This window comes from Melopsittacus undulatus, chromosome 6, assembly GCF_012275295.1.
Source record: "Melopsittacus undulatus isolate bMelUnd1 chromosome 6, bMelUnd1.mat.Z, whole genome shotgun sequence".
Taxonomy (NCBI): Eukaryota; Metazoa; Chordata; class Aves; order Psittaciformes; family Psittaculidae; genus Melopsittacus; species Melopsittacus undulatus.
The window spans coordinates 9,197,827-9,224,151 of NC_047532.1; the positions used below are offsets into that span (position 1 = coordinate 9,197,827).

Genomic DNA, 26,325 nt, shown 5'->3' on the forward strand with positions numbered 1-26,325 from the left:
CCAACTACGAAGTTGTTTTTCTATTAAACCAGTTAAACCCAGTTCTCTGAAAGAGCAGAACTGCTGAGAAATCACTGTTTTTCTTTACAGTGTCATTTGTACTGAGCAAATTCAGTCATGTCAACCCTTCAAACAGGATTGCACCCACATAAGAAGAAGTCATACGTTCATATTTGACCGTGGAACAGAAGGTCTTATCTTGGTGTTGCAGTGGTTGACATTCTCCATCTGGCTGAAATTCACACATTTAAAGATGCATCATGTAGGTCGGTCTTTTTTAATCACAAAGTATTTCCCCGTATTGTAATGATGGAGAGTAATTTGGAGCCACAATTTCCACCTCCTGATTCAGGAGGTAGATGTGCCTTGGAAGATTAACTTTGCAATACCCTCCTGAAGTGCCAAAATCACACTCTGAAAAGGTAAAAGCACTCTGGAGTGCGGTTTCACTGGCTTGCATGGAACATGTTTTCCTATATTCTCAGGTTACCATTCAGAAATGGGGGTTTCTGGCTTCAAAGCCACCCTGGAGACCCCTGGAAGTCTGACTGCTGGTTCGTATTTGATTCTCTTAATGGATCAGTGGTGTTCATTGCAGTGTGAGCTTTCCAGAATGAGATCTTGCTCTGTTCAAGTGCAGGTGAGAGTCACACTGCAGCACCCCATGGGTTTGCATGTTGGGTCAGTTTGCAAGAGTAAGAGGTAACCCTGGCCAGACATAGGCTGTGTCCAAAGCATGCCTCCAGACTGTGTCATTTCCCACATTTTCAGGTCTCTTTGGGAAGAAAGCTGCAGGAATTGGTCCCCTTTTCTTTTTTTGTCCTCCCCTTTCTTTTTTTTTTTTTTTGCCCTACCTGCCACAGACCTGGGGAATGGACAGTGCCCTCCCTGCACCTTTTTCACCTGAAAACTGTTGCAAAAGCTGTTACATTCTTAAAGGGGGCTGCAGGAAACCTGGAGAGGGGCCTGGGACAAAGGCCTGTAGGGACAGGCCAAGGGGAATGGCTTGAACCTGCCAGAACAGGGGAGACTGAGCTGAGCTCTTAGGCAGAAGCTCTTCCCTGTGAGGGTGCTGAGGCGCTGGCACAGGGTGCCCAGAGAAGCTGTGGCTGCCCCATCCCTGGCAGTGTTCAAGGCCAGGTTGGACACAGGGGCTTGGAGCAAGCTGCTCCAGTGTAAGGAGTAACCCCTGTGGCAGGGGTTGGAGCTGGATGGGTTTTAAGCTCCCTTGCAATTCAGACCACTGAAAGATTCCATGAAAGTTAGAGCTGTGACAACACTTTGGGAGTGGGAATGGTATTGCTCCATGATGGACTGTTGTGGAACCACAGAATGGCTTTTTGAAGGGAGCACTGACAGTCTGCAATGCAGGCAGGTCAGGTTTGGAGGTTCATGTCAGGGCATTAAAACTATCTCTTGACTTGTTTTTCCTGCTGTTGTTAAATATTAACCTAATTCTAAAGATCAGATTCTGTGTTGCACAGATGTTCTAGTTCAGTAGTTATAACTTTTACATCTGAGCTACTATTTCAATTAAAAAGACATAGGGAGGCCTTCAGAGGAATGATGGAGAGGCCGCTGCTCCTGCAGCACGTAGTGCGCAGCCAAGGGCAGAGAAATAGCACTGTAATTAGTTTCTATATTGGTGGGTCAAATCTGTGAGTACAAAGCCACCCACTCCAGCTAAAGGAGATTAGATGCTAGCACAGCTGAGATGAAAACTTTGATCATGCTCTAAATCAATAATAGCAGAGCTTGTCTTTAGGTCCTGCCATCCAGATTTGGAGCTGCAAGCAAAACATTCCAGGTGAAACCACTGCAAGTCAGAACAGGTTGGGGTTTTTTGGATAAGATTAAGATCTTTGAAGAATTTCCTGCTATTAAAATGGAGCTTTTGGTGTGCACAATGTAATCAGTTTTCCTACTTTTGGGGTGGGTTGAGTTATTTTTGGTCAACATTAGCACTTTAGGATTCAAGGTCAACATTTGTATTCTTATCTACTCAATTTGTAAGCCATTGTCATCACTGATATCACTTGTGTGCATTATATGATGTCCAATCTCATAGCAACACTTAATGAAAAACAATTTCTACCATTGCAATAAAAACTGGTCATATATCTAAAACCACCTCAGTTGCTGGGGTGGAGAAAGAATGTAGTTGGTTGGAGGAAAACCTCTCCATTCCCCCTGATAGGGAAGGAAGCCTCTTGTGAAAGCAGTGTTTGTCATTTTATGTCCTTTGGGTATTCTTATTAACATTTCAGAAGTGAGATTAAAACAATATAGTTCAAGTTTGTGACTCGAGTGTAATTTGGCTCCTAAATTAACATTGATTTCTTGCTGTAGTGCAATAGTTGACTATTAGGTTCTGTAAACTGGTACAGTTACTGCTTATTTCTGAAAAGTACCGCTCATATTGAAGCATGACAAAGTTGATTATAATGTTCCTTCATGTAGATGGCATTCTGCTGCCACAGCACATAATCAAGGGCTTTGGCAGGATGAAACAAGGGCTTGTATTTGAAGAACTCAGAGTATTAGTACTTGGGATATCTTGCCAACAGTTGAGGACACCTTTCATCTTCTTAAGGAAAAATCCCTGCTTTGCACTGCCAAGTGATTTTGTTATTGTTATTTTCTATTATAACTATCATTATGTGGGGAGTTGGGAGCTGCACCCTGTGCTTGCCACTGGTGCAGTGCAGATGTGGGAGGGCAGTAGCCTGTGGAGTGAGCTGCTGCTTCTCTCCATGAAGATCCAGATGCCAGGTTGAGCCATGGCATATGGGGCTGCAGGACAAGGATGCAGCTTGGCTCCTTCAGTGGAAGAGGAGATGATGCTCCAATGTAATAGGAGCATTGCTGCTGCATGGCCCAGCTTTTGGCAAGAGTTTAAACTACTGAAAAGCACCTCAGGTTCTTCCTTCACTGTGTGAGGAGTGTCTCCAGCACCAGTCTGTGAACTGCATTAAGGAAGTAAAGGGTTATTACAACATGTGCAGAAAAATCCCTTTTCAAGCACTGTTTTCTTGGGAAGCAAAGTGTCTGACCAAGCTATTAAAAGATTGTTTCTGTTGTTCAGATCTGGACTTCACTGTTTCAGGAGCCAATGGGTGCTGATTATTTGTCACTTGTGGTTAATTCTGAGCACTGCCATGATTACCCATCTGAAAGTAATCTCTGTTCCCCATCCCTGGGGAAAAAAGTCTTTTGAATAAAAAATTACTGATTTGCACGTATTTACACTCTGCCAGTAGTTATAGGTACACATATTGTATAATTGTGGTACACCATAAACGCGGGTCATTGTTTATGCATTTCTGGGCTGGGCTGTAACAAATGCTAGAGCATCCATGGCACACACTCCTAATATTTGTGAAAAGTATTGGCAATGATATATTGTTGATGGCTGTTGCAAAGGCACAAGGTAAAGGCTTGAGGCTGTTGGTGAAAGTGTGAGGACCATGTCATGAATTCATGGTTAAAAACGTCAATCAATTTTTTTTTCTCTTATAGCTTTGGGGTGTTTTCACTTCTGTTATTTTAAAGTCAAAAGGAGGCTGCGGTAAGATTCAGGGCACCTCGGTGCATTCACCTCTAGTGAAACTGCCTTTCTTGCAGCTCTTTCTCCTGGCATCAGGAGGAGCAGCGTGTGCTCCTCTCAGGGCTGGCTCCCTGCATGGTCCACGTGTGGCTCCCTGTCGCCTTCAGAGGTGCTAAAACTTCGCATCTGCAGGTGAGCTGCAGAGCGAGGAGGAGTTTGAGTGGATGGGGAAGAGCCCTCCTGGGCAGTCAGTCCTGCCTGGAGGGAGTGCTTTCCCCCAGCTCTGAACCAGGGCTGGCTCTTCAGCCTCCAGGTGATCCTACTTTAAATACCACTAAAGTACAGTGCAGGGAAATTGAAGTCTTACAAGAAGATGACTCATCTCTAAAGAGCTTATGCATTTCAAGAAGCAATTTGAAGTATAAAGCAGACTGTGTTAGACTCCAAACTGGAGCCAAAATTAATGGAGAGCTCTTCAGCTTCCAGGAGTGTTCACTTGCCCAGATTGCTCTTCAGCAAAAACAATTACTTAAGATATTTCTCGTAATAGTCAACACACTGTAAAGCAATATTTCTCCTAGTAATTGCAGTATTCCTTGTTGCTGTGGATCCAACAATGTCTTCCTTGCCCATTGCTAGCATGGTGCCTCTGAGGTGATAGTCTAAAGAGGGTTTGCATACAACTGGCGTCATGAAAAGGCTAGTCTGAACAGTGTGTCAGTCTTGCAGAACTCTCCATCCCATGGTTATTTGTCTTTATTTATTTCTCCCTACAGCAGTCATTGAGGCTTTGAAATGGTCCTGCAAAAGGAATCTGTTTATCATAAATCCTCAGTGTCAGGTTGGACACAAGGGCTTGGAGCAAGCTGCTCCAGTGGAAGGGGTCCCTGCCCATGGCAGGGGTTGGAGCTGGATGAGCTTTAAGGTCCTTTCCAACACAAACCAGGCTGGGATTCTATGAACCTGTGGGTGTATGGATATGTCTGAAACATCCCCTGTGGGCTCCTACCCTGACTGCACTTGGCATTTCAACAAGACATCCAGCCCCTGATAAGTCTGTAATGATACTGCTACAACTCTCTGTCCCCAGTGGGATTGGTAAATTGGGTTTTAATAACTTCTGCAGTTTGGTTGTTGTTAGCAAGTGTGTGGTACAGGCACTGGATCTGAGCTAGGGGAGCTTTGAGAAGTGATAGTTCTGCTTTTATAGTTTAAAACAAAGCAGTGTTGTTGACGCAAAAGAAAGGAAAAATTGCCAACATCATTCTCGAGGCATTACAATTCATAAAGCTGGTTCTCTTCATATTTGTTGCCTCCTGTCAAATAAAAACAAACTGGTTTGAGGCTGCTGTGACCTTTTTTTAGACCTCAGAGCTGTAGAGCAAAGCCAAGCTTTTGTGGTGAAAGCTCTGATGCCTTTAGGCACAGCAGAGCTCGCTGCTGAGAGAGAGACCAGTAATGTTATGGACCATATTTCTTCAGGTGCTTTAATCCCTGTTGCACTCTGCACCCAGCTCGCTGTAGTCCCTTCTAAACTGAAGGAATTGAGCTCTCAAAATCAAAAACAATCATTTCAAAATGCATTACTTGTAATTTGAACAAAATTCTGTTTCCTAGCAAATGCATCATCACTCAGGTGCTTGCTGCTCCTACCCCTGGAATTATTAAAGGCAAAAGAGAATCTCAGGAGGAACAAAAAGTTGGGAATTATTCTTCAATGCAGCAATTAAATGTTGAAGTGGGGATACCCCAGTATTCCAGACTTTTCATATGAAGTCAGGTCCACACTGAACTATTGATGTACGATCTATAGTCTCTTCTAGGGAAATATGTGGCATTCTTTGGATATAGCAAGCAGTTGTAACAAGAACATTAAATGATCATTGGGGCAAACTGCAAAGGTCTGGGCTTCTCTGATGTTGGTAAATGGCTCTTATTTTTTTGGCGTGTGTTGCTTAGATGAGCTCTTAGGCAAAAGCTCTTCCCTGTGAGGGTGCTGAGGTGCTGGCACAGGGTGCCCAGAGAAGCTGTGGCTGCCCCATCCCTGGCAGTGTTCAAGGCCAGGTTGGACACAGGGGCTTGGAGCAAGCTGCTCCAGTGGAAGGTGTCCCTGCCCGTGGCAGGGGTTGGAGCTGGATGAGCTTTAAGGTCCCTTCCAACACAAACCATTCCATGATTTTGATGATGATTTTCCCCAATACAATACCTCCTTCACATCCTTTGGTGCCCCAAGGCTGCCTATCATGCATTTGAAGAATGCACAGCACACCCATTGCAGGGGGTTGGACCTAAATGACCTAAAGTCCTTTCCAACCTTAACCATTCTATGGCAAAGCTGTTTTCTGTGTTCACCCAAGGAAGCCAGTGCTGTTCTAGCCGGGGCAGCACCAGTGGTGGTTTTACATGGGTATTTTGAGCATGCTGCAGGAAGCAGAAGCCAATGTTCCCTTTGCCATGGAGCTGCCAGTCAAAACCATTAACACTGATGGAGCCTATAAGAGAAAAAGTAAAATGTGACTCAAAGTAGACAGGTTCATTTCTGAATTGACATGGCTGTATGTCCTCTGGCAGATCCCCCATTATGATGGCAGGAGGGCTGGGAAACCCCTGTCAGAGCAGCACTGAGGTTTATTTCCATTGTTTTACTTCTTTACTTTGTTTTTGGTTACCCAAACTCATCCTGAGAGTGTTTGAGAGCAGCTTATGTTTCTGTGGCTTTACTGCTTTCAGCTAAAACCTCACTTTGGACTCTGTGCGCGCTTGTCATGACTCAGTTTAGATTGTTCTGTTTCTATCAATTCATATCTGCCACAGATTACTGAGGAGGAACCAAGAAACCCTTTATGCAAACTTCACTTCTTTTTAACATGGAGCAGTAGCTTCTAGACCTTTTCTGGCTCTTTCTCATTCTTCATGAGGTACATATGTATATCAGCTATAACACACTGTCAGCGAACAGTGGTTTTCAATCAAAAAGACTGTCAGTAAAGCTGATTCACTAACAAGAAAGCTGTCAAGCTGTGACAGCTGCTGTCTTTGCAACCCCAAACAATCTGTTCAGTGCTAACTCTGACTTATGCTTCCATTTATTATACAGTAGTAATGAGTTCTGTCCTCAGAAATACCATTTTGGTGAGTTCACCTAGCTACTTTGTTATGGATGTAGAATATATCAAATCAGATCCAAGGAGCATCTGATAAGTTTGCTGCAGAAAAGTTCTGCTTCTGTCTTTTAAATTATTTTAAATTCCAAATCCAGCTTCAGTACTTACCTCATTTTTGTACTTGAGCAGGAACCTGCAGATTTCATCACTACTGTAAGCTGAGAAGAGTAGAATTCCCTGTTTTAGCTCATTGTGCTGGAAAATGGTGGATAGCCTGAACCACAGCTTATCTATGGAAATGAGTAAAGGAATTTGCTGTTATTGAACTGTTCTGATGCTTAATATCATAAGACCCCAGCATCCTGGAGACCACCAAAATGCAGCCCAGGGGAGGACCTGAGGAGCCAGGCTGGTGCTGCAGTCCAGATGCAGATGCTCATATTTGAATTGTCACCCTTTAGTTCAAAAGAGAGAAAGAGCACCTGGACAGTCTCCCTAAGCAATCTCTCCAGCAATACCTTCCAGACCAGTATCTCCCATGCCTCAATTGTGGTTGATTATTGCTTGCTCAGAGGTAGGGAATTAGTGATTACAATTAGTGATGCAGTGTGTGCCTACTGAATGGTCTTTTCCTACTCTGCTAATCCCAATTCCTTTTACTTTCTGAACTTCTGGTACTTGAGCTAAGGCCCTGCTGGTGCCCCGTAAAGCAGGTGGTTTGCACTAGGTTATGCATCCGCTGAGCAGCTCTGGGGGTACTGGCTTCTTTTACCAGTACCACCATTGTCAGGTGCCTCCTCCTGCGTTTCTGCTCCACCATCTCAGAAGAAGGAAAGGTTGGTCACTTGTGAGCCTCCAGGACTGCATGCCAAGAGCAGATAAATAAAGCTTAACCTACAGTAGATAAAGAGGAGGCTTCTTTCTTCTATGAGGGTGCTGAGGCGCTGGCACAGGGTGCCCAGAGAAGCTGTGGCTGCCCCATTCCTGACAGTATTCAAGGCCAGGTTGGACACAGGGGCTTGGAGCAAGCTGCTCCAGTGGAAGGGGTCCCTGCCTGTGGCAGGGGTTGGAGCTGGGTGAGCTTCAAGCTCCTTTCCAACACAAACCAGGTTGGGATTCTCTAAGTGAGTTGTTGTCTCAAATCATCAGATGAGATTAGTAAACTTCATCAAAACAACTGATAATGAAACTGTTATTTTGGAGACTTTGGAAAAGTTGGGAAAGCTCCTGGAAATAGAGGAGCTGGGTGCCTGTTGTTTGGAAGGAACTGGCAGATGCCTGGCATGTCTCCAGCCTCCAGACACATGCTGGAAGAGTTACAGGGATGTGTTCATACCTGGAAGATAACCCGAGGAGGGTAACAGCTACCACAGATTCATCAGCAACAAATCACGTTGTCTCACTAATGCCTATGTATCAGCAGGGAAGGCAGATGTCATGTGTTGACATTCATCAGCTTCTGACATGTGGTACTTACGGATGCAAGAGTGTGAAACATGGTTAAAAAAAAGCATTCATGCTGAGGATCCAAAACTATTTGTCATCCTAAGGCTCCTTGCCAGGCCAAGGGGAGGTGGCTCCCCAGGCTTTGTTTTGGGTCCAGTATTCAGGGTTTTGGTTAATGACTGTTGTTTTCAGGTAAGGTCAAGCTACAAGGGTGATGGTGCAGAACACACTGCCATGGGTGTCTGAGTGGTCTAGGCACCACAGAGGGTGCTACTGAGCAGCGGGATTACTTTTTCCTTTAAGACTGATGCTGTATGACTGGTGTGGTTTCTCACTGCCGTTGATGGCAATGATGGCATTGCCCCCATGGCAAGGGGGTTGCAACTAGATGATGTTAAGGTCCTTTCCAGCCCTATCTATTCTATGATTCTATGCCTCATGCCTGCCTTGCCTGCTTCTGTGCTGTTAGTTTCCTGGCTTTGCTCCAGTAGGACTTGTAGGTCTCTTGCTGCATTGCTGACCTGCTCTAAGGCATTTTGCATTTTTGTTCCAAACTTTCTTTCCTTGGAAAACTACCAGTTTGATTTAATTCACTTTCTCCTCAGCTTTACTGCCAAAAGATCTACTTAGTAGTTCCTGGAATTTGTTGAAGTCCATTGCTTTTATCTTCCTTAGGGGGAGAGAAATAGCAAAGTAAAAGCTCTCATGTTTGTTCACACCCAGGCTCCCAGCCAACTCTTCCTTCTGGATTTGCATCAAATGTATGAAAGCATCCCCTTTCCTCCTCCTCACTCCATAGTACCACTCCGGGATGCTGCTACTCATTTTTCCCCTTTAACCTCCCCACTCACATTTGAATAACTTGCTGAGATAAAAGAACTGCAGCAGAGTGTGATGGCACGTTAACTGCAAGGAAGCTTTTCCCGTAGGAACTGATGGAGGAGGGAGGTTTCCCATGTGAGTCCCTGTTAGGGAAGCTGCTGAGCACAGCTAGGGTGGGATGCCTGGCTCCCTAGGCAAAAAGGGATGACAGCATATCATGCTTCTTCCCAACATGTCCTATCATGCTGGTGCTCCTGTCCCACATGAAAATATTCCTTTCCCAAGGTAGCTCAGCATTACCCAAAGACATACATTTTTTTCCTGTGCATGGATTCTGTGCTGATTAGAAAGCATTGATAGTAATTTCTCCCTTGAATTGCAGCTGTAGGAGAATAGCACCTAAAAGGGAGGAGCTATGTGACAAGAGCTGTCCATGTTATACTTTGGCTTTTTCAAGTTGTGGGGTTTTTTACTTTGTTGGTTTTGAAAACTGAAATCCTTTTATTGCAGCTCTTTCTGGCCCTCGTTCAAAGCCCACTGAAGTCAGTACAAAGACTGTGACTCCAGTTAAATTTGAATCAAGCCTCACTGGCCAATGAAAGTTTAAAACCAACTCCACCATATCAAACAACGCCAAACTCCGAACATTTACAGCCCTATTTATGTTTTGCGCATCTGTTCCTTCTAAATTACAACCAACTCTTGTATGCAAATGCAGGATTTGTTTCATGTTTGCTTATTGTGTTTTCAGTTATGCCTGTGGAAAGGGAGGGTGTAATGCTGTTGTATAAATGCTTATATGAGATGCTCTTGACCTGGCTGTCTTCCCCAAGCTGCTCTGAGGTCACCACTCAGCTTCTCCAGGCTGAACAGCCCCAACTTTCTCAGCCTGTCTTCATACAGGAGGTGCTCCAGTCCCTGATCATCCTCGTGGCCTCCTCTGGACTTGTTCCAACAGTTCCATGTCCTTTTTATGTTGAGGACACCAGAACTGCACACAATGCTCCAGGTGAGGTCTCACAAGAGCAGAGTAGAGGGGCAGGATCACCTCCTTCGACCTGCTGGTCATGCTTCTTTTGGTGCACAAATATTGATGCACAAATACTCATCTGTGTAGTCACCATGGGTACCACCAGACACTGATCCTGGGATGTGGAGCCTGCAGCTGCCCACCCTGTGGATGCTGTGACCAAGCTGCTCAAAGAATTTGTTTCCATATGCTAGTGCAAACTCCTTTAACAGGGGATAAATTGCATTTACAAAGCTACCTTAAAGGGAATATGATTAAAAAAATGCATTGTTGGAAACTAGACAGATTAAATAGATGAAACAGGAAGGTGAAATGTAGTGGGCAGTAAAACAAAGCAGCCCTTCTGCTGTGCACTAACTTGTGCTTTCGTACGTAGCTCCTCGGAGGTCTTTGTTCTCTTTGCTGGTTAGGGGAGCTTTTGCCAACTTTCTTCCTCTTCTTTCTTATCCTTATCACTCAAATACTCATAAACCCCATTGTTAAGAATGCCTCTCTGCTTGCCTATTATTTATTAAGTATTATTTTGTGTTACTGATTGTTCTGTATTTCTCCCACACAATTACCCATGGATTTTAAGCTTTCTGCTCAATGCTTAGAGGTTTTCTTATGCCAAAGCTTGACTTGCACAGCAGCCAGGGATTTTGATGGTCTGTTTTAATGTGATTGTTAGAGCTGAGGGAGATGCTCTGCTGCACTGTGCCACGTGCCAGATTACACCCAGGGAATGCTTGAGACTGTTTTCTGATGGCTGGTACAAGGTGTTTACAGAATTGCTTAATAAATCAATATTTAAATAGATTGTTCTGAGAAGTTAAAGCCTGAATAGGAAAAGGGCAAAGCATGCTGGGTTACATCTAGAAATGCAGGAGCTGAACTGAATTCCTACTGGTACCTTGTGTGATTGCACATAAATGCATATAAACACATCAAGATCGCACTGAATTCAGTGGGTTTTGATAAGTCATCAAGAAAAGATGGAAAAAAGAGCCTATTAAGTTGCTCAGCCCAGTGGTTGTTAAAGGCATGTCTCAAATGTTGCCACACACTTGTGAAGTTTCTGATATGAAGAGGCACTTCTTAAACCACTCCATTAGGCTGGGAATAGGTAGGGCTGGCACTCTGAATAAGTTAGAGAAATTAAATAATGCAGAGTTTTGGAAGCCATTTTACTTACATAAAGTACCAGTGATGCTGTTTCCTTGCAAAGATTTGTCACTTTATTGCTAAGACCCTACACATGTATATATATACATATATATATGCATATACATATAAATTAACATATTTGAATATTGCTCGTATCTGGTTTTCTGGGGCAAAAAAGAGATCTCAGAAAACCTGTTCTCTTACCTGGAAGTCTTTATCTTAACGCACCAGAGAGCAATTTCCCTAACAAAAGGCTACGTTAAGATGCCAAATTAAAACCTGATGAAAATCAGCAGGAAAAGAAGACTCTTTTTTTTTTGACATTTCCAATTAATGCCCCCAAACTGTTCGTGCCGTCTGACAATATGGTTAATCACAAAGGTGAAATTGGAAGTTGCCAGCCCCGAATGCTAGTGTAAAAGTTAATAAATGCAGCTCATCATCATTATGCACATGCTAGTTATAATAATTTACTGTCCATACCGAATCTTTATAAGCATTGTAATTAAATATAAAATGCACATTAGAATTATAATGAGTAATTAGGGCAACATAACTAATGTGCATGAGAGTCCCGAAGCTCATTAAAACGGTAAAAGAAGAAACCTGTTCTAGCTGGAGGTTCTTTGCAGGCTTTCTGTGCCTGTATGAGTGCCAGGGTGCTGCGTGCATTGTTTTAACTGTTCCTTTAGACATTTACAAGCAAGATGAAAATATTTGGGTGGGAAAGCAGATTCAGCAAAGCTCTGCATGGTTTCGGGATGGAGCATAAGTTGTACAATTTGGTTTTCCCAGCAAAGGCGCCTGACTCATGCAAACATGTTGGTGATATCAGCTGAGCAGAAAGTAATTATAGAGTGAAGATGATCGTTTTCACATCTTCTTCATTAACACGCTGCGAGAGAGATGGAGCGCAGTGAGCACTCAGCACCCTCATATGAGACTTTTAACAGGGGTATTTATTGAAACTTCAATTGCTCCACTAAAATTAAAGAGGATGTGCACACATTAGGAGCGTGTGTATGCACTCGATGTGGTGCTCATCTGTCCCCAGATGTCCAACAGGTTCACCCCAAGGCTTTCGCACTGCACCAAGTGAGTTGTCTGATGAATTCACAGTGTATTTGATTGTGGTGCAGGAGCAACTCAGCTGTTCCACCAGTGTTCTTGCTTATATTATGTTGTGCTCCTTTCTTCATGGTACTTTTCATGGAATGGTTTGGGTTGGGAAGGACCTTAAAGCTCATCCAGCTCCACAGGCAGGGACACCTTCCACTAGAGCAGGTTGCTCCAAGCCCCTTCCAACCTGACCTTGAACACATCTCCCGTCCTGCTCTTCTGGTGAGGACACCTAAATAAGTATTTTGTTGGAGTAATAAATATGTATTTTGGGTCAAGAACAGCTTTACCTCTTGAGCCATTTCGTGTAGGAAGAGACATGAAAGGGCATTAGTAAAACTCCAGTTAAGCTGAGCCTCTGAGCACCCACTTGAGAAAGCTTTTCCTAGCAAAGCACTTACACATCTTTGAGAAATTGATATGAACAAGTTCCAGTAATTTATTTTCAAGTCAGAAATTAAGCATTTATTTTAAGTGCTCTGCTCTGCAGGCATAAGCTGTGGGAGAGGACGGAATGAGGCTCTACCACAGGGAGAGTAAACCCGCACACGTGCGTCACTAAAGCCTGGTACTGCTAACACATACATAGAATCATATCTTTTTCTTGGTGATTTTATGTAACCATTCTTTAGGAGATATAAAAATGACAAATACATTTATAATGATTAGTCTTATTGGAAGTTCTCTTGTTAACGTCACTGTTACAAGTTACTGCTCTGACACAAGACATAATTAATTTTTCTATTAAGTTCCCTCCCTTTGGGAGCTCTATGGCACTCACCCCTTTCCTCCATCCCTCCCGTAGGATCTTCCAGGTAAGTGCTTGGCTCTCCACTGATGCTTTATACCTTGGAGGCAAGTTGTTATTCTCTTGCTCATGCACGTGTTCATTATAGTTATTTACAATGAAGTGCTCTGCATGCACGCAGAATCACATCAGTGTCTCTGCAAAATGACTGGAATCTCTTCCCATCTAACTTGTGGAAGGGAAAACCTTCTGTGCTGGAAGGAATGCTTGCTGGAGTTTTACCTGCGCATGCCTCCCTTTGGCCTTGGGTTCTTTCGTGTTGAATCTTGAACATTTCTCTTGTTTTCCCAGCTGTCATTACTTTATTTATAATGGATTAAAGCTGCTTTTTTTTTTTGCCTTTTTAAACTTTCAGCAGATCTTCAAGCTTGTGTCCATCTCTATCTATCCCTTGCCTTCTGCTGTCCACTCAGGACTTCTGTTAGCATCTGTTTGATCCATCAGCTGAATAGAGCAGGACTGCATCATTAATGATGCCAAATGATTTTCTGTAATAGTTTAAGTCATCATTATTAAACTCCTGAATGAAAATGTTTTCCTGGATGGCCAGAATTTCTCCTTGCTGTTGATTCCCTATGCTGCTGTGGGAACTCTTCTCCAGCCTGGAGAACAGAAGGCTCCAGGGGGACCTTAGAGCAGCTCTGGTGCCTAAAGGGGCTACAGAAAACTGTAGAGGGGCTTTGGACGAGGGCCTGTAGGGACAGAACAAGGGGAATGGCTTGAACCTGCCAGAGGGGAGACTGAGATGAGATCTCAACCAGTATACATTGGCTAACAGTGAAGGCAGAATTAAATTGAACCTTGTGACCACTTGTTAACATAATAAATGAGCTTTTCTTTTGCAAAAGGACATGTATGTTGATCAATAAAGTATTCCTGCTCATTGTTATAATCTCAGAATCTTTGACAGAGAACACACATGCAGCCCGGCAGCACAAGCAAGCAGCTCTATGCAGCACAACTGACAGCAATAGGAGCAAATCACGAATGTCTTCTCAGAATTGAGTCTTTAAATGATCACACAGAAATCATTACAAATAAGCATGAAACAGTGGAGACCTTAAAATCTCTTCCCACATCTGTGTCCCTTTCCAAAACAAAGCTTGGCTCCAAGAGCACCAGGTATTTATTTAGGTGTGGAATTTCAACTGAAGTTACTCAGTCTTCCGCACTGATGTGAGCAGTAGGGGCTGATGGTTTTGTGCTCAGCATGTAGCTAATCAGTGCACCAGAAACGTGCCTGAATCACAGTTTGTTTTTATAGTACAAACAAGAAAATGACCTGACAAGGGGAAATCTGAGAGAATGGTGACTCCAAGTTGTCTTTGGTTTCCATTTTCATCCGAGCATTAACCAGGGATTTCCTAGAGCAGGGAATATTGATTTTTAGGTTTATTGTGAACAAGCAGAAGCTGAAATCTTTCTGAAAGGGAGATCTGAAAAGCCTTCCTTTTTAGAAATTTTCCAATATTTTCCAAACAAACCTAGGTCTCAGCAGACAGCAAAGCCTGGAATCGCGATTTGTAGCTGGGATCCAGCCAGCATCCCCTTCCCAGCTGCACTGGGAGTACAGTGCCTGGGGCTCCTCCCAGAAAAAGCATTGGCAAGCTCTATGTTTTTATGGATAATTTAAGTTATGAATTTATTAGCAGTAATTTGTTTAAAAAACAAACAGCCAAAGCAAACCAAGGCAAAGTCCCCCAAAACCCACAGACCATGCAGCAAAAGGCTAGCAGGTCCCACTGAGGAGCAGGAAGGTGGCACCTTTTAGACAAGAACCTCCTATGTGACTCGTGCCTTTGCTGGTGTTTTATTTGCTCATTCTGCTCAGCTCTTGAGGATGTGCTATTGTCTGAGCAGTGTGCACACAGTGTGGTACCTTCACTTCAAACTCAGGCTTTTTGTTAATAATCCTGCCCATTCCCAATTAGAAAAAAAAAAAATCGAAATATTTTCACTCCCTTTGCATAATGCAGGAAAAACAAAGCCTCTTACAACAAAGCTTTCCAGGGACCCGCTCCATGGTTATGGGAGAAAGGGTGCTGAGGCGCTGGCACAGCGTGCCCAGAGAAGCTGTGGCTGCCCCATCCCTGGCAGTGTTCAAGGCCAGGTTGGACACAGGGGCTTGGAGCAAGCTGCTCCAGTGGAAGGTGTCCTTGCCCGTGGCAGGGGTTGGAGCTGGATGAACTGATCATCATTCAGCTGATGCTTCTGTATGGTTTGTGTGTCTCATCTTGGACATTTTTAGTTCTAATTCTTTTGAAGCTGACCTATGAGATTAGTGGTGCTCTGAGTAGATGTTGGTCCCACATGGTGCTGTAGGAGCAAAGACAAAATGTGACCTGTTCACAGCTCTTCACGTCATCAGTCTCACTCAGTTATTCTTTAAAGGTTTTGGCTGCACAAAGTGCTTTGTTTCTCAGGAAGGAGTAAGCTTTATGTGTCATTGTTATCTTTATGAAGTAACAAATACATCTGATGGTTTTCCTATGCAGTTTATGGAGAAGTAGTCATGCAAATCAGTTTTATGTTTATTATCTACTTGAAATTTTCATGTTACTGGTTAGGAGTTAGAAATTCAGATTGGTTGGATGTAATCATGGAAGAAAAAAGTAGAAGGCATGGGTGTGTTTGTAGGCTGTGGAAGACTGTAGTTTGTCTGACTGCTTGACTTAGGGCAGGACATGAGTGATGGGCAAAAGAGCACCAGTTTTTTTTAATCAAACTCAAAACATCCTTATGTGGTTTTGTTAAACATCAAGGCTTGTGTGTAAGTGCGAAGAGTTCATGCTTGTTTTCCCTGGCTGTAACAGCTGGATTCCTGTGCCATGTCCAACACACCCGGAACAGCAGCCACGAGTGGTGGTAATGATGGATGGGTGTGCAATGGACCTGACCCACCAGGCCAGGAACCTGGCTGTCACACTGCTCCTTCAGAGCTCTCAGATTTCTTTACTGCAGCTGCTTCCCATAAAAGATTATGGTCTCTTAACGTGAGCAATGGGAGAGGGGGTGGAAGAAGCAGCCGAGAGGCAGTCAGCATTTTATATGTACATAAACACCTTAAAGCAACATCTGGAAAACTGCTCAGGAAAAAATAAACAGATTGTTATTTACAAGTTCTGTGGTTTGGTTTTTATGGCGCTTTTATGATGCACATAAATTATTGTTTAAAACCAGAGATGTAAAAGAAATTCCAGGGAGAAGGCAGTTGTAGTTCAGCCTTTCCTTTGATAATCTTTCCTGAAGAATTTGTTCTGGTTTATTCTCAGCTTACTGTTGCTTTTTGCTGGCAAGGGGAAAAACTGACAATCACTTTTTATCTGTTTTTGTATCTGTAGTACTGTGGTTAAGATGTTTATTGCTATTTACAATCTTTGCTATTTAAAAAGATAAGATATATTTACTGAAACAACTCTGTATCCAATGCAACAGTGGAAAAGTCACACTGGTATATTGTATTTGTGGTTAGTTCATAATTGTGAAGGTAAGTTTGTTCTTTTAATATGCAGAACAAGAGCTAAAAGGCTTTCAGAGCCTAACAGGGTTTATGGGGCATTTGCAGAAGACACGAACCTGTCAGAATAGGGGAGACTGAGCTGAGCTCTCAGGCAGAAGCTCTTCCCTGTGAGGGTGCTGAGGCGCTGGCACAGGGTGCCCAGAGAAGCTGTGGCTGCCCCATCCCTGGCAGTGTTCAAGGCCAGGTTGGACACAGGGGCTTGGAGCAAGCTGCTCCAGTGGAAGGGGTCTCTGCCCGTGGCAGGGGTTGGAACTGGAGGAGCTTTAAGATCCCTTCCAACACAAACCATGCTGGGATTTTATGAAGATAAGTGGTGCTGGTTCTGTGTTTGTGTTGGGCCCTGGGTGCTGCCATCCTTTCATGGCTTCAGGGGCTCCTCCTGACCAAGCCTCTCAGCCAGTTCTTCACGTGCTTTCTTTGTGATTCTGATGTTTTAGACACGTCTTGTACAATACTAACACTTATAAATAGTTAATCTTTACATTGAGTAACTGAGTTGGATGAACAGCTTTTTTTTCAGTATGGGCTTGATATCTCTTCATGTCTCAGTTGTGTTTTTTTACACCAGATACACAGAATATATCTCAGAGTCTGCTGTGTGGGATTATTCTTACACTGCTGGAAGAAAACGTGATTGAATGTGACTCAAGCTGGAAACCACGCACCAGGCAGAGAGTAACACAGAGCGTGCTGCAGAGAAGCGGCGTGGAGTGATCTGCGTATGGAGATGCAAATGTCCGTTTTACACTTCTTTTTTTTCAGTTGCCCCCACAATTCAGGAACTTAAATCCAGCGGTGTGGTGCTTGGAGGGAACGGCCTGATACGGTGCGAAGGTGCAGGAGTTCCTGCCCCGGTCTTTGAGTGGTACAAAGGAGAGAGGAAGTAAGTAGCGGCTGCTTGCTGACCCCCTCGTGCTGCTGGGGATGCTGGGGACCAGAGTGGAAGCGAGAGGAGACCACCAGGCTGGCTCTGTTCCCTGTGATGATGTGACCATCAGGCTGTCCCGAAATCAGTGCCAAGCTTTAAACAGCAGTTTAAAGCAGCCAGAGCCAACAGAGGTGTTGGCTTCCAGCAGCCGTGCTGTGTGTGGCTTTGGGGGGAATTTCTTGGTTACCTTGTGGTTGTAGATTCTGTGCTCTTAAAGGTGTTAGCAGGATGTCCTTGGCTGGGCTGTGATAGGGAGTGTTGCAATAATGAGCCTAAGTTTCCAATATGCTTCAGCAATTGAAACCTTTTAGGTATAATAACCAGAAAGGCACTGAAAAACTCTACTGAAAGGATTTGTTTCTTTTTTATTTAAAAACCCATCCATCTTCATGCATGTCCGGCTGAGGATTTGTGGGTGTAAAGGTTGGTTGTTTCATAAGCAAGACTTTCAACCAAACCTTCATGGGGATGAACTTTCTCCCAGTTGGGCCATTCATTCTTTAGGCCATAGGTTTATGGTCCACAGAGCTGCTGCCCATCACAGCATCCATGCGGGGCTCTGCCTGAACCCCAGAAACTGACCATGTGCTTTGGTTTTGTTTATGGGCAGCTTTACCTCCAGGTCATTGGTGCTGTGTAACAACAATCAGCAGGATTTTAAAAACCCACCTCATTAAATAGGTAGATATTTTCCTTTTTGGAGAGGAAACTGGTTTATGGCTCTTACTTTATGTAAGAGCTTATTTTTGTTAGATTTGCACATTGGTGAAAAAGCAAGTGGATAGTGTCTCTTATAAGCGACTGTCCAGATGCACCTTCCAGCTTCTGGAATTTCCTGGCTTCTGAGAGCTTGGTTTCTCAGCTCAAACATCCCATTAAACTTGGGAGCTGATGTGAGAATATTAACAACCATTTTTCATAGAAAGCCATCTGTCAGCTCATTTCCCTTTGGCCAGCTGCTCCCCTTCACAAGCTGTAGCTGCTCCTCTTTCTTTGTGACTTTCAGAGTGGTCCTAACTATGGACTATACCCTAAAGCATTCTGTAAAACACTATAACTGATCTTTATTATCTATGGCAGTGAATGCTTTTCTTTTGTTGGTGAAATACATTGGCATCTATTTCCAACAATGCAAATTATGTTGTGCACATGTTGGGGGAAGTTGCAGCAGCAGCATATTTTATGTACAAAGTATTGTAGGGCAGTGTTTAGCACTCTCAATTCAATTTGCCTTTTCCAGTGCGATAATAGCCTTTGTATTTATAAGATTGACCAATTCCTCTCACTGTGAGCAGCAGGGAAGCCTAAGCAGAGCACTTCAGGACAACAAAATTGTGCCTTCTGTTTTCTGTTTCAGTGGGGGGGTATCACCTGAGGCTGGCTATAACCAGCAAGAAATGTATTGTCCTGTTGTGTCTTACTGCTCAAACATTATGCACATCCTATTTCATTATGTTGTTGCTGGCAGATGTGCCAGACATTAGTACAAAGGTACTGGGGATCCCTGAACCTCCACTGCTTACAGGAAAGAGGAAAACCATTGCTTTTTCCTCCAGTACATCCTCTTCACCTCTGGGTGGTGGAACCAGTGCAGAATGAGCTTCAGACAGCTCAGGCATTGTTTTAGTGCAGCACTGATGGGAGTCAGCTCTCACAGGTAGTTCAGAGTAGCAGGTCTGTTATCTATCCGCAGATACACTGCAAGACTAGATTTATATACTGTTAGTGCACACCCTGCTCTATTTTCTGGTAAAAGCATAGAGAGAATCTCATTTTCTTCACTTAGTCTTTGATGGGGACATTCTTTTTCTTTCTTTTTAGATTGAGACCTTGGGGGGGGGGTGGTGTAATTGTTGAATAAATGGACAGCAGGAGTTAAAACCAAAACCTAAAGTATATGTTCAGTGTCTGAAACAAGCCCTTTGGGTCTTTACACTGTATCATTGTTACTTAGATTAATGTATATCCAGACACACAATTTCCAGACTCCAGGGATCATCTCATCATAAAATAGCCATTAACAGTAAACATAAAAGCAGTTGCAGACTGCAGTCAGTTAAAACAGCCTGTCTGTGAGGCAGAGAGCTGGCAGGACTAATTCTGCCTAATTATTGAGCTTGCAAGAGCTGCTGTTTGTTAATCCTCTGCAGGTGCTGGTACACTCACTGCTTTGAGATCCTCTTCCTTGGCCAAGGGCAAGGTGAGGACCCTAAAGCCCCGCAGCCAGGCAGGCACACCACCTGTACCTGGGAAAGGCCAGGAGAGGTCTCATGGACAGGCTTCCAACCATAACACTTTATCCTTCAAAAGCAGGATCTTGAGCTCTATGTAGGAGCTGCTGTGTGGCTCCACAGGCCCAGAGAGGGTTGGGTGAGCTGGGAATGGAGTGGAAATTGGAGGAAAAGCTAGCAAAAGCATCTTAAAATTATGTGAGGCTCTAAAGCTGTGAAAGGATTTCCTGCAGAAAAGAGAATGGCTTCGCTGCACTCATTCCCAGTGTCTAGGCTCCACAACTGTTCAAGTGCAATGCATTATAGGGTTATGGAGAAATTAGATCATAGATCACATTAAACAGACATGGGGAAGAAGCTTAAAAGTCACCTATCTAAAAATATAAACTTCTTTATCCTTGATAAAGCAAACAAGACTCAGGTTTGAAACAACAAAACTCATTAGACTGACTTAATATAATAGTATGAAGGCATCCAAATATGAAACTAAATGTACTCCTCAGGGCTGGCAATGATGCATAAGCTTCTCCGGATGCATAGTCTCTCAAGTAAAAAGGAGATCACTCTTCCCTTTAGCATCACTGATACAAAGCAGTAAGATGAAGAAATCTCTAGGGTGGCTGCACTTAAAATAACTTGGTAAACTTAAAATAACTTGGTAAAACCCAGACAAGTCATAAACACTGTGCTCAGCCAATAAGCAAAGCAGAGCAGCACACAGGAGTAATTTGAAAGTAAAAGCAGCTGGTTCTTACAACTGCAAATGGGAATCCTCAAAACTGCTGAGTTTATGCTAACTAATGCTGACTCCTCGATCTGTTAATTGTGTGGCTTATTGATAGGCACATCTATCCCATCCCATTTACTCCATTCCAGTTCTGGGCCCCCGGTGTCAGCCTCTTCCCAGGAGGGACATGGAGGGAAGGTGTCGCTGTCCCAGCTGCATGGCAGGAGCACTGGAAGGGGAAGGAGGGGAAGAGAATGCAGCAGGCACTCCCAGTTCTTGTCCTTTTGGCAGCCTGGGGAAGACAGCAGATCATGTTGAGCAGATGCAGTTCAGTTTTGATACAATTTCATCTCTAACAAGGAATGGGGATGGCAGAAATCCCAACACCCCTTTGAGTTAAACCTTTACAGCTGTGAAATAGAGATGCTGTAGTTCAAACTGCAGTTACAGGATGAAAGGATGGAGGTAGCTTGGAAACAAATGGTAAGGAGTAAGCCATAGGTGGAAGAGAAGCTATTGTTTCTGTACCTTATGATTCCCTGGGAGAAGGGATGATGGGATTCACACCCCAAAAGGCAACAGGAAGAGATGGTGGCTGTGGCTCAGCTGGGGAAGGGGCATCCGAAGGAAAGCATCTGCCCTGTTGCTGGAGCAAGTAACTGAGCTGTGGTGCTCAGTGCCTGCTTGCTCAGCCTTCCCCTACTGGGAGCCACCATGCTGATAGCGCTTTCATGGAGTGCTGGCTTGGAGTATCAGAGCAGACGGGGTTTGGAACAGGGGAAGCTCTTGGATCTTTCTGCAGGAGAGGCAGAAAAAGGAGGGACAGATATTGGCAGTTTTAGAAGGAGAAACATAGAATGCCAGGTTGGAAAGGACCCTCAAGCATCACCTGATTCAACCCCTCTTGGCATAGCATGACCTAGACTAGATGACCCAGCACCCTGTCCAGCTGAATCATAACAGTGTCCAATGCTCAGGAATCCACCACTTCCTTGGGGAGGTTATTCCAGTGTCTGGTTGTTCTCATTGGTAAAAATTTAACCCTTGTATCCAGTCAGAATCTCCCAGGAGTAACTGGTGCCCATCACCCCTAATCTTTACAGGTTGTCCCATGGAAAAAGGCAGTCTCTATCCTCTTTGTAGCCACCTTCTTAAATACTGGAGCATGGTGACAAGGTCTCTCCTGAGCCTTATTCTCCAGGCTGAATAGGCCCAGTCCTCTAAGCCTTTCCTCACATGGCTGCCCAGTCATTGGTTCATCAAACGTCCATGTGCATTGGGTGGAAAGACAAACCTTTGGACAAAAGATGAATGTTCTAATTGCAGCATTCATCCAAAACCAGGCATTTCAGTCCTATTTTTTCATGTTTCTTGCAAAACCATATGTATCCATGGCACATGCTGTGTCCTCTGCCCAACCATGGGCTGTGCAGAGCAGACCTGAGTCTTTTAAAGCAGCACAAGCTGCCCAGGCAAGAGAAACCCTGTGCATGTGGAGCACCATATAGTGACCAAGTGGAACAGAGGCACTCCTGTAATGATAAGAAGTGTCAGTCCACAGTGTGCAGAAGTGCAATTAATGATAGACTGGAACTGGTTTTAGACAGAATGCCAGAAGATTGCATTCATTCACAGGATGTATGATTATATCTTTTAATATATCAAACAAAAATTGTATACTTGATCTGGAACTCTGCTCCTTATGGGAGATATGAGGAATTATGAGTAATCAATCAGCTGGAGTTTGTGTTTTAATAATGTGGTTTCTCTTCTGATCTCCATTTTTGATCAAATATGGCTTATCTAAAGCAAAGTTTAAGCTGTCCATCTTTCTTTGCCACAGTGCAGCTTCTGACTTAGCTTTGAAAATGCGCAGTCCCCATGAAATCTGGGGTGAAAAGAGCCCTGGTTTGGCTTTTCCCATGCTCCATTCCCTGGTTGCTATTCAGGTTGCTGTCTCAGGATGCTGAGCACATCTTTCCTAACTGCATGTCTAATTTGTAGCTGTAGAGGCCTGTAAAATAAACTGTGGTCACAATCCTACATAGTCTAATTTCTAGTTACCTAACCCTCATCTGCCATCAGATGGAGGTGTGTGAGAAACACCAGCAATCTCCAGAGCCTGACAAAACACTCTCTGAAATACTGATCATTAGTATTTTCTGCCTCTAAAATAGGCTATTTAAATATTCAGTTTGGTTTGCCCGGTTTAAAATCTAAGGTCTTCACTGGAGAGCTATGTCCTATCCAATGGCCAAGCAGGGCTATGAGCGTCAGTCATCGTTTCGACTGTAGGACACACAGACAGAACCTGTTGCCCTCAACACCCCACAGCTTCACTGCTGCCCATGGCTTCTCCTATCTGCTGCTGTGGTAATTTTGCTTGACAGACTATGCTGGCAGCTTGCAAACAGTTTACTGTGCTACCAGATATATCTAGAAAAACAGGAGGAAAAAAAAAGATTAAAAAGAGAAAGAATAAAAGAAAATCATTGCTGTGGTATATGAGTTATAGACATTTTCTTTTTGCTTTCTAGACTGATCAATGGTCAACAAGGAATCACTATTAAAAATTATAGCACAAGATCACTTCTTACTGTTACCAATGTGACAGAAGAGCATTTTGGCAACTATACATGTGTCGCTGTCAACAAGCTAGGGACGACCAATGCCAGCCTGCCTCTCAACCGTAAGTAACGTGGACATGTGGCAAATGTTCATGGTTGTTTGTTTCCACATACAAGGATTCAAAAGCCGTAAATAGGAGTGCGTGTTTTTCCTCCCCATTTCTTCACAAGGTGTGTAAATACCATTGAGTTCCTCAGTACTGGGAAATGATGCAGAGGGTTCTTTATTTCGTGCTGCAGGAGGATTTCTGTTCTGGAAGTGATGGCATGTTTTGGCGGTATCAATGAGTTATGAATCTATCAAACCCACAACTAAACCCAACCCGCCGTCATGGTGTAGGGGCAGAATTAGCATGACATATTTCTGCTCAGAATAGTAATATTGGAGCACAGGAACCACTGTAAATAAAGCTATGAACTTTTTCAGCAAGCTTCAAGGACTCTACTGAGCTGTAGAACTGGGGGATGCCAGAGCCCTGCTCATGGGTCAGGTTGTTGGTTGTTGGTCTCTGGTACGGACCAGTTGCAGAGAACTTGGAGAGAAATCTTTTGGTTACGGTTGTAATAGGCAAAGCAAAGCGTTAAGGTTTTTAGCATGAAGGTTGTTAAAATGGGTCTCAAATGTCCTGCTGAAAAGATATTTATATCTGTGAATTTGTAGTATTTCACAGTTGCCATCTGTCAGTGGCAGCCGAAGATGTTCATAGCTGAACTTTGGTGCTGATCTGTTCTAATAGTGATAAAACTGAAAGACAAAACTCAGAATATATCCTACATGCTTTTATCTGCATAAAGATATTTCTTCCTGGGTGGAAATGTAGATTTTCATTTGCTTGCATTTTGGGGTTATTGCCTTCTAGCCATACAACTTTCTTCTGAATATGCTTCTTAAATGATCTGTATTGTCAGGACATGCTGAATTACTGCAGAAGAGACATAATAAGCAGAAAATAGCATGAAGCCTTTGCTGCCATTTTATTCACTATTTGAGAAATCATCAGCAAAGTGGAAACATTACACTTGTAAACAGGAAATGCAAGGACTGAAAACAGAGGAATATTATGCCAGAAGCAGAGAATTATTTGGTGTATTTGCAATTCAGAGAAGGTAAAATGAAGGTTTCGTTTAATTTCAAACAGAGCGGAGCTGAATCTGTCTCCTAGTTGCTGCCACGATTTTATCAGTTTTATGTTGTTGAGGTACTATGTAGCCACCCTTAAGAAGTACTTTGAGATGCAGAGGTTGGAAACATCATAAAAGCACCAAATACTTTGTTATAAATCATAAAAACAGATGTCTCCATCATGAAAGGGATGGGATGTGTGAAGCAGAAGACTCTGATAAAAAATACTGAACTCTGGGTCTGATCCTGACCTCATGGAATGAAATATGGGGTAACATTGGCTCAGGGGTTTGATTGAAAGACCAAGATGAAATGTCTTATACTGTGATTTTTTTTTAACGTAGTCAAAACAAGGAGCGGTCTCCAGAAGGCGGTGAGCTAGATTTCAGGTGGGAATGAAGATCATATGGCAGTTTTTTCCTTGCTCATGGTTTGCATTAATGTTACCTAGAAAAAATGTTACTTAAGCCATTAAAAAATCCCAGGGTAGCAACATATTTAATGTGGACTCCTTAATCCTACAGGGAGAATTTTCTCTAGCATGATGCTACTTACATTTTATTCTGTTGGCAATAATAGCTGAACATATGTGCTGGTTCAGGTGTGTGTGTGGGGGGAAGTGATAGCAGTTAATGGTTGCTTGTAAAATTTCATAGTCAAATGTAAGGTTAAGTATAATTTGATCATGTTGTTATTTGACAAATGTTAAAAACTAGGTGTTGATGTCTTATTTCAGAATGTATTTTAAACTGTTGGTTGCATTGGTGCAATACAGTCCAAGAGCTTTTCAGCATAAATTATTACAAGGGCCTGTAGGGACAGGCCAAGGGGAATGGCTTGAACCTGCCAGAACAGGGGAGACTGAGCTGAGCTCTTAGGCAGAAGCTCTTCCCTGGGAGGGTGCTGAGGAGCTGGCACAGGGTGCCCAGAGAAGCTGTGGCTGCCCCATCCCTGGCAGTGTTCAAGGCCAGGTTGGACACAGGGGCTTGGAGCAAGCTGCTCCAGTGGAAGGTGTCCCTGCCCGTGGCAGGGGTTGGAGCTGGAGGAGTTTTAAGGTCCCTTCCAACACAAACCAGTCTGGGATTCTATGATTCCCCAGTAGATATATGTGTGTGTTCTTAGGTAAAGGTACTATTATTTTCTAAAGAGCACCTCTTTTACATTCTCTAGTATTTTTAGGAATGATATAAATTACTTGTCTGGTAACTGTTGCCTTTCTTGGGAAAAACTGTTAATACAGAGGAAGCATTCATATCCATTACCAATCGCTGCCAAAGAAATAACTTTCATTAAATGCTGGTTATACGATCCATAGGAGTTACTGATGGTTCAGGTTGAAACTTAGATATATTGTCAGTAATTATTCAAAACCATAAAAAGTTGTGAAGAGCTGCAGAAAAGGTCAGTAGCGACATTTGGAAGGAGAAGGAGCAGAGCAAGGTGTGTGTGAGATGTGTTAGCATTTTCTGTACTAATTTAATTGCTGCAGCTAAACAGAACTACTTTATTGAATAAGCATCCAACTGTGAACTTACGGTTAGTGCAACATGCTTATAATCTTGTCTCAAACATTTCTACATGCCAGGAAGCGCCAGACCGTGCCCTCAATTTATGCGTGTTGATTGCATTGTGTCCTGGTTCCTACATCAAGATTCCTAATTAAACTGGTGTCTTAATATTTTTCATACATTAGGTTTCATGTCTGAAATGCAGAAAAAAACCCTAACAATAGGCTCCCAAAAACTTACATTAACTCATTGTAAATTGCACATAACGTGTAATAGTACACACATTTCTCAGTGGCACTATGTGTAACTGTAGTAGCGTTGGCTATGTCTACTGGTATATCAAAGACCGAGAGGTATTGGAGGTATCTGCAGAGTGGTATCTTGTTCTTGCAATGATACATCTTCTAAATATGGGTGCAGGCAACCACTTTTGGTGGTAATTCCCCAGCAGTGCCTCCTGCTGTGACAAGTTGTGAAAATCAAAGGAAAACCAGGCTTTAGAGGTCTTCCAAGATCACTTCAGTCATCTGAACAAGGGCACACTCACGATGCTGGTCATCACTCCTGGCAGTTGTTGGATCTGCTCCCCCTTGATCCATGGTGACCCTCCACCATTACAGTCATTTTATAGTCATGTTT

At 43.4% G+C, this 26,325-nt stretch overlaps 1 protein-coding gene across 2 annotated transcripts in view; it reads left to right on the forward strand.

Moving 5' to 3' along the window:
- NEGR1 (neuronal growth regulator 1) overlaps window positions 1-26,325 on the forward strand; it is a 268,351-nt gene that overhangs the window by 191,679 nt on the left and 50,347 nt on the right. For both annotated transcript variants that reach the window (XM_031050831.2, XM_005151198.3), the window contains exons 5-6: window positions 17,305-17,425; window positions 22,966-23,117. In XM_031050831.2, coding sequence (XP_030906691.2) covers window positions 17,305-17,425; window positions 22,966-23,117 — 273 coding nt within the window. The remainder of the gene's footprint in view (window positions 1-17,304; window positions 17,426-22,965; window positions 23,118-26,325) is intronic.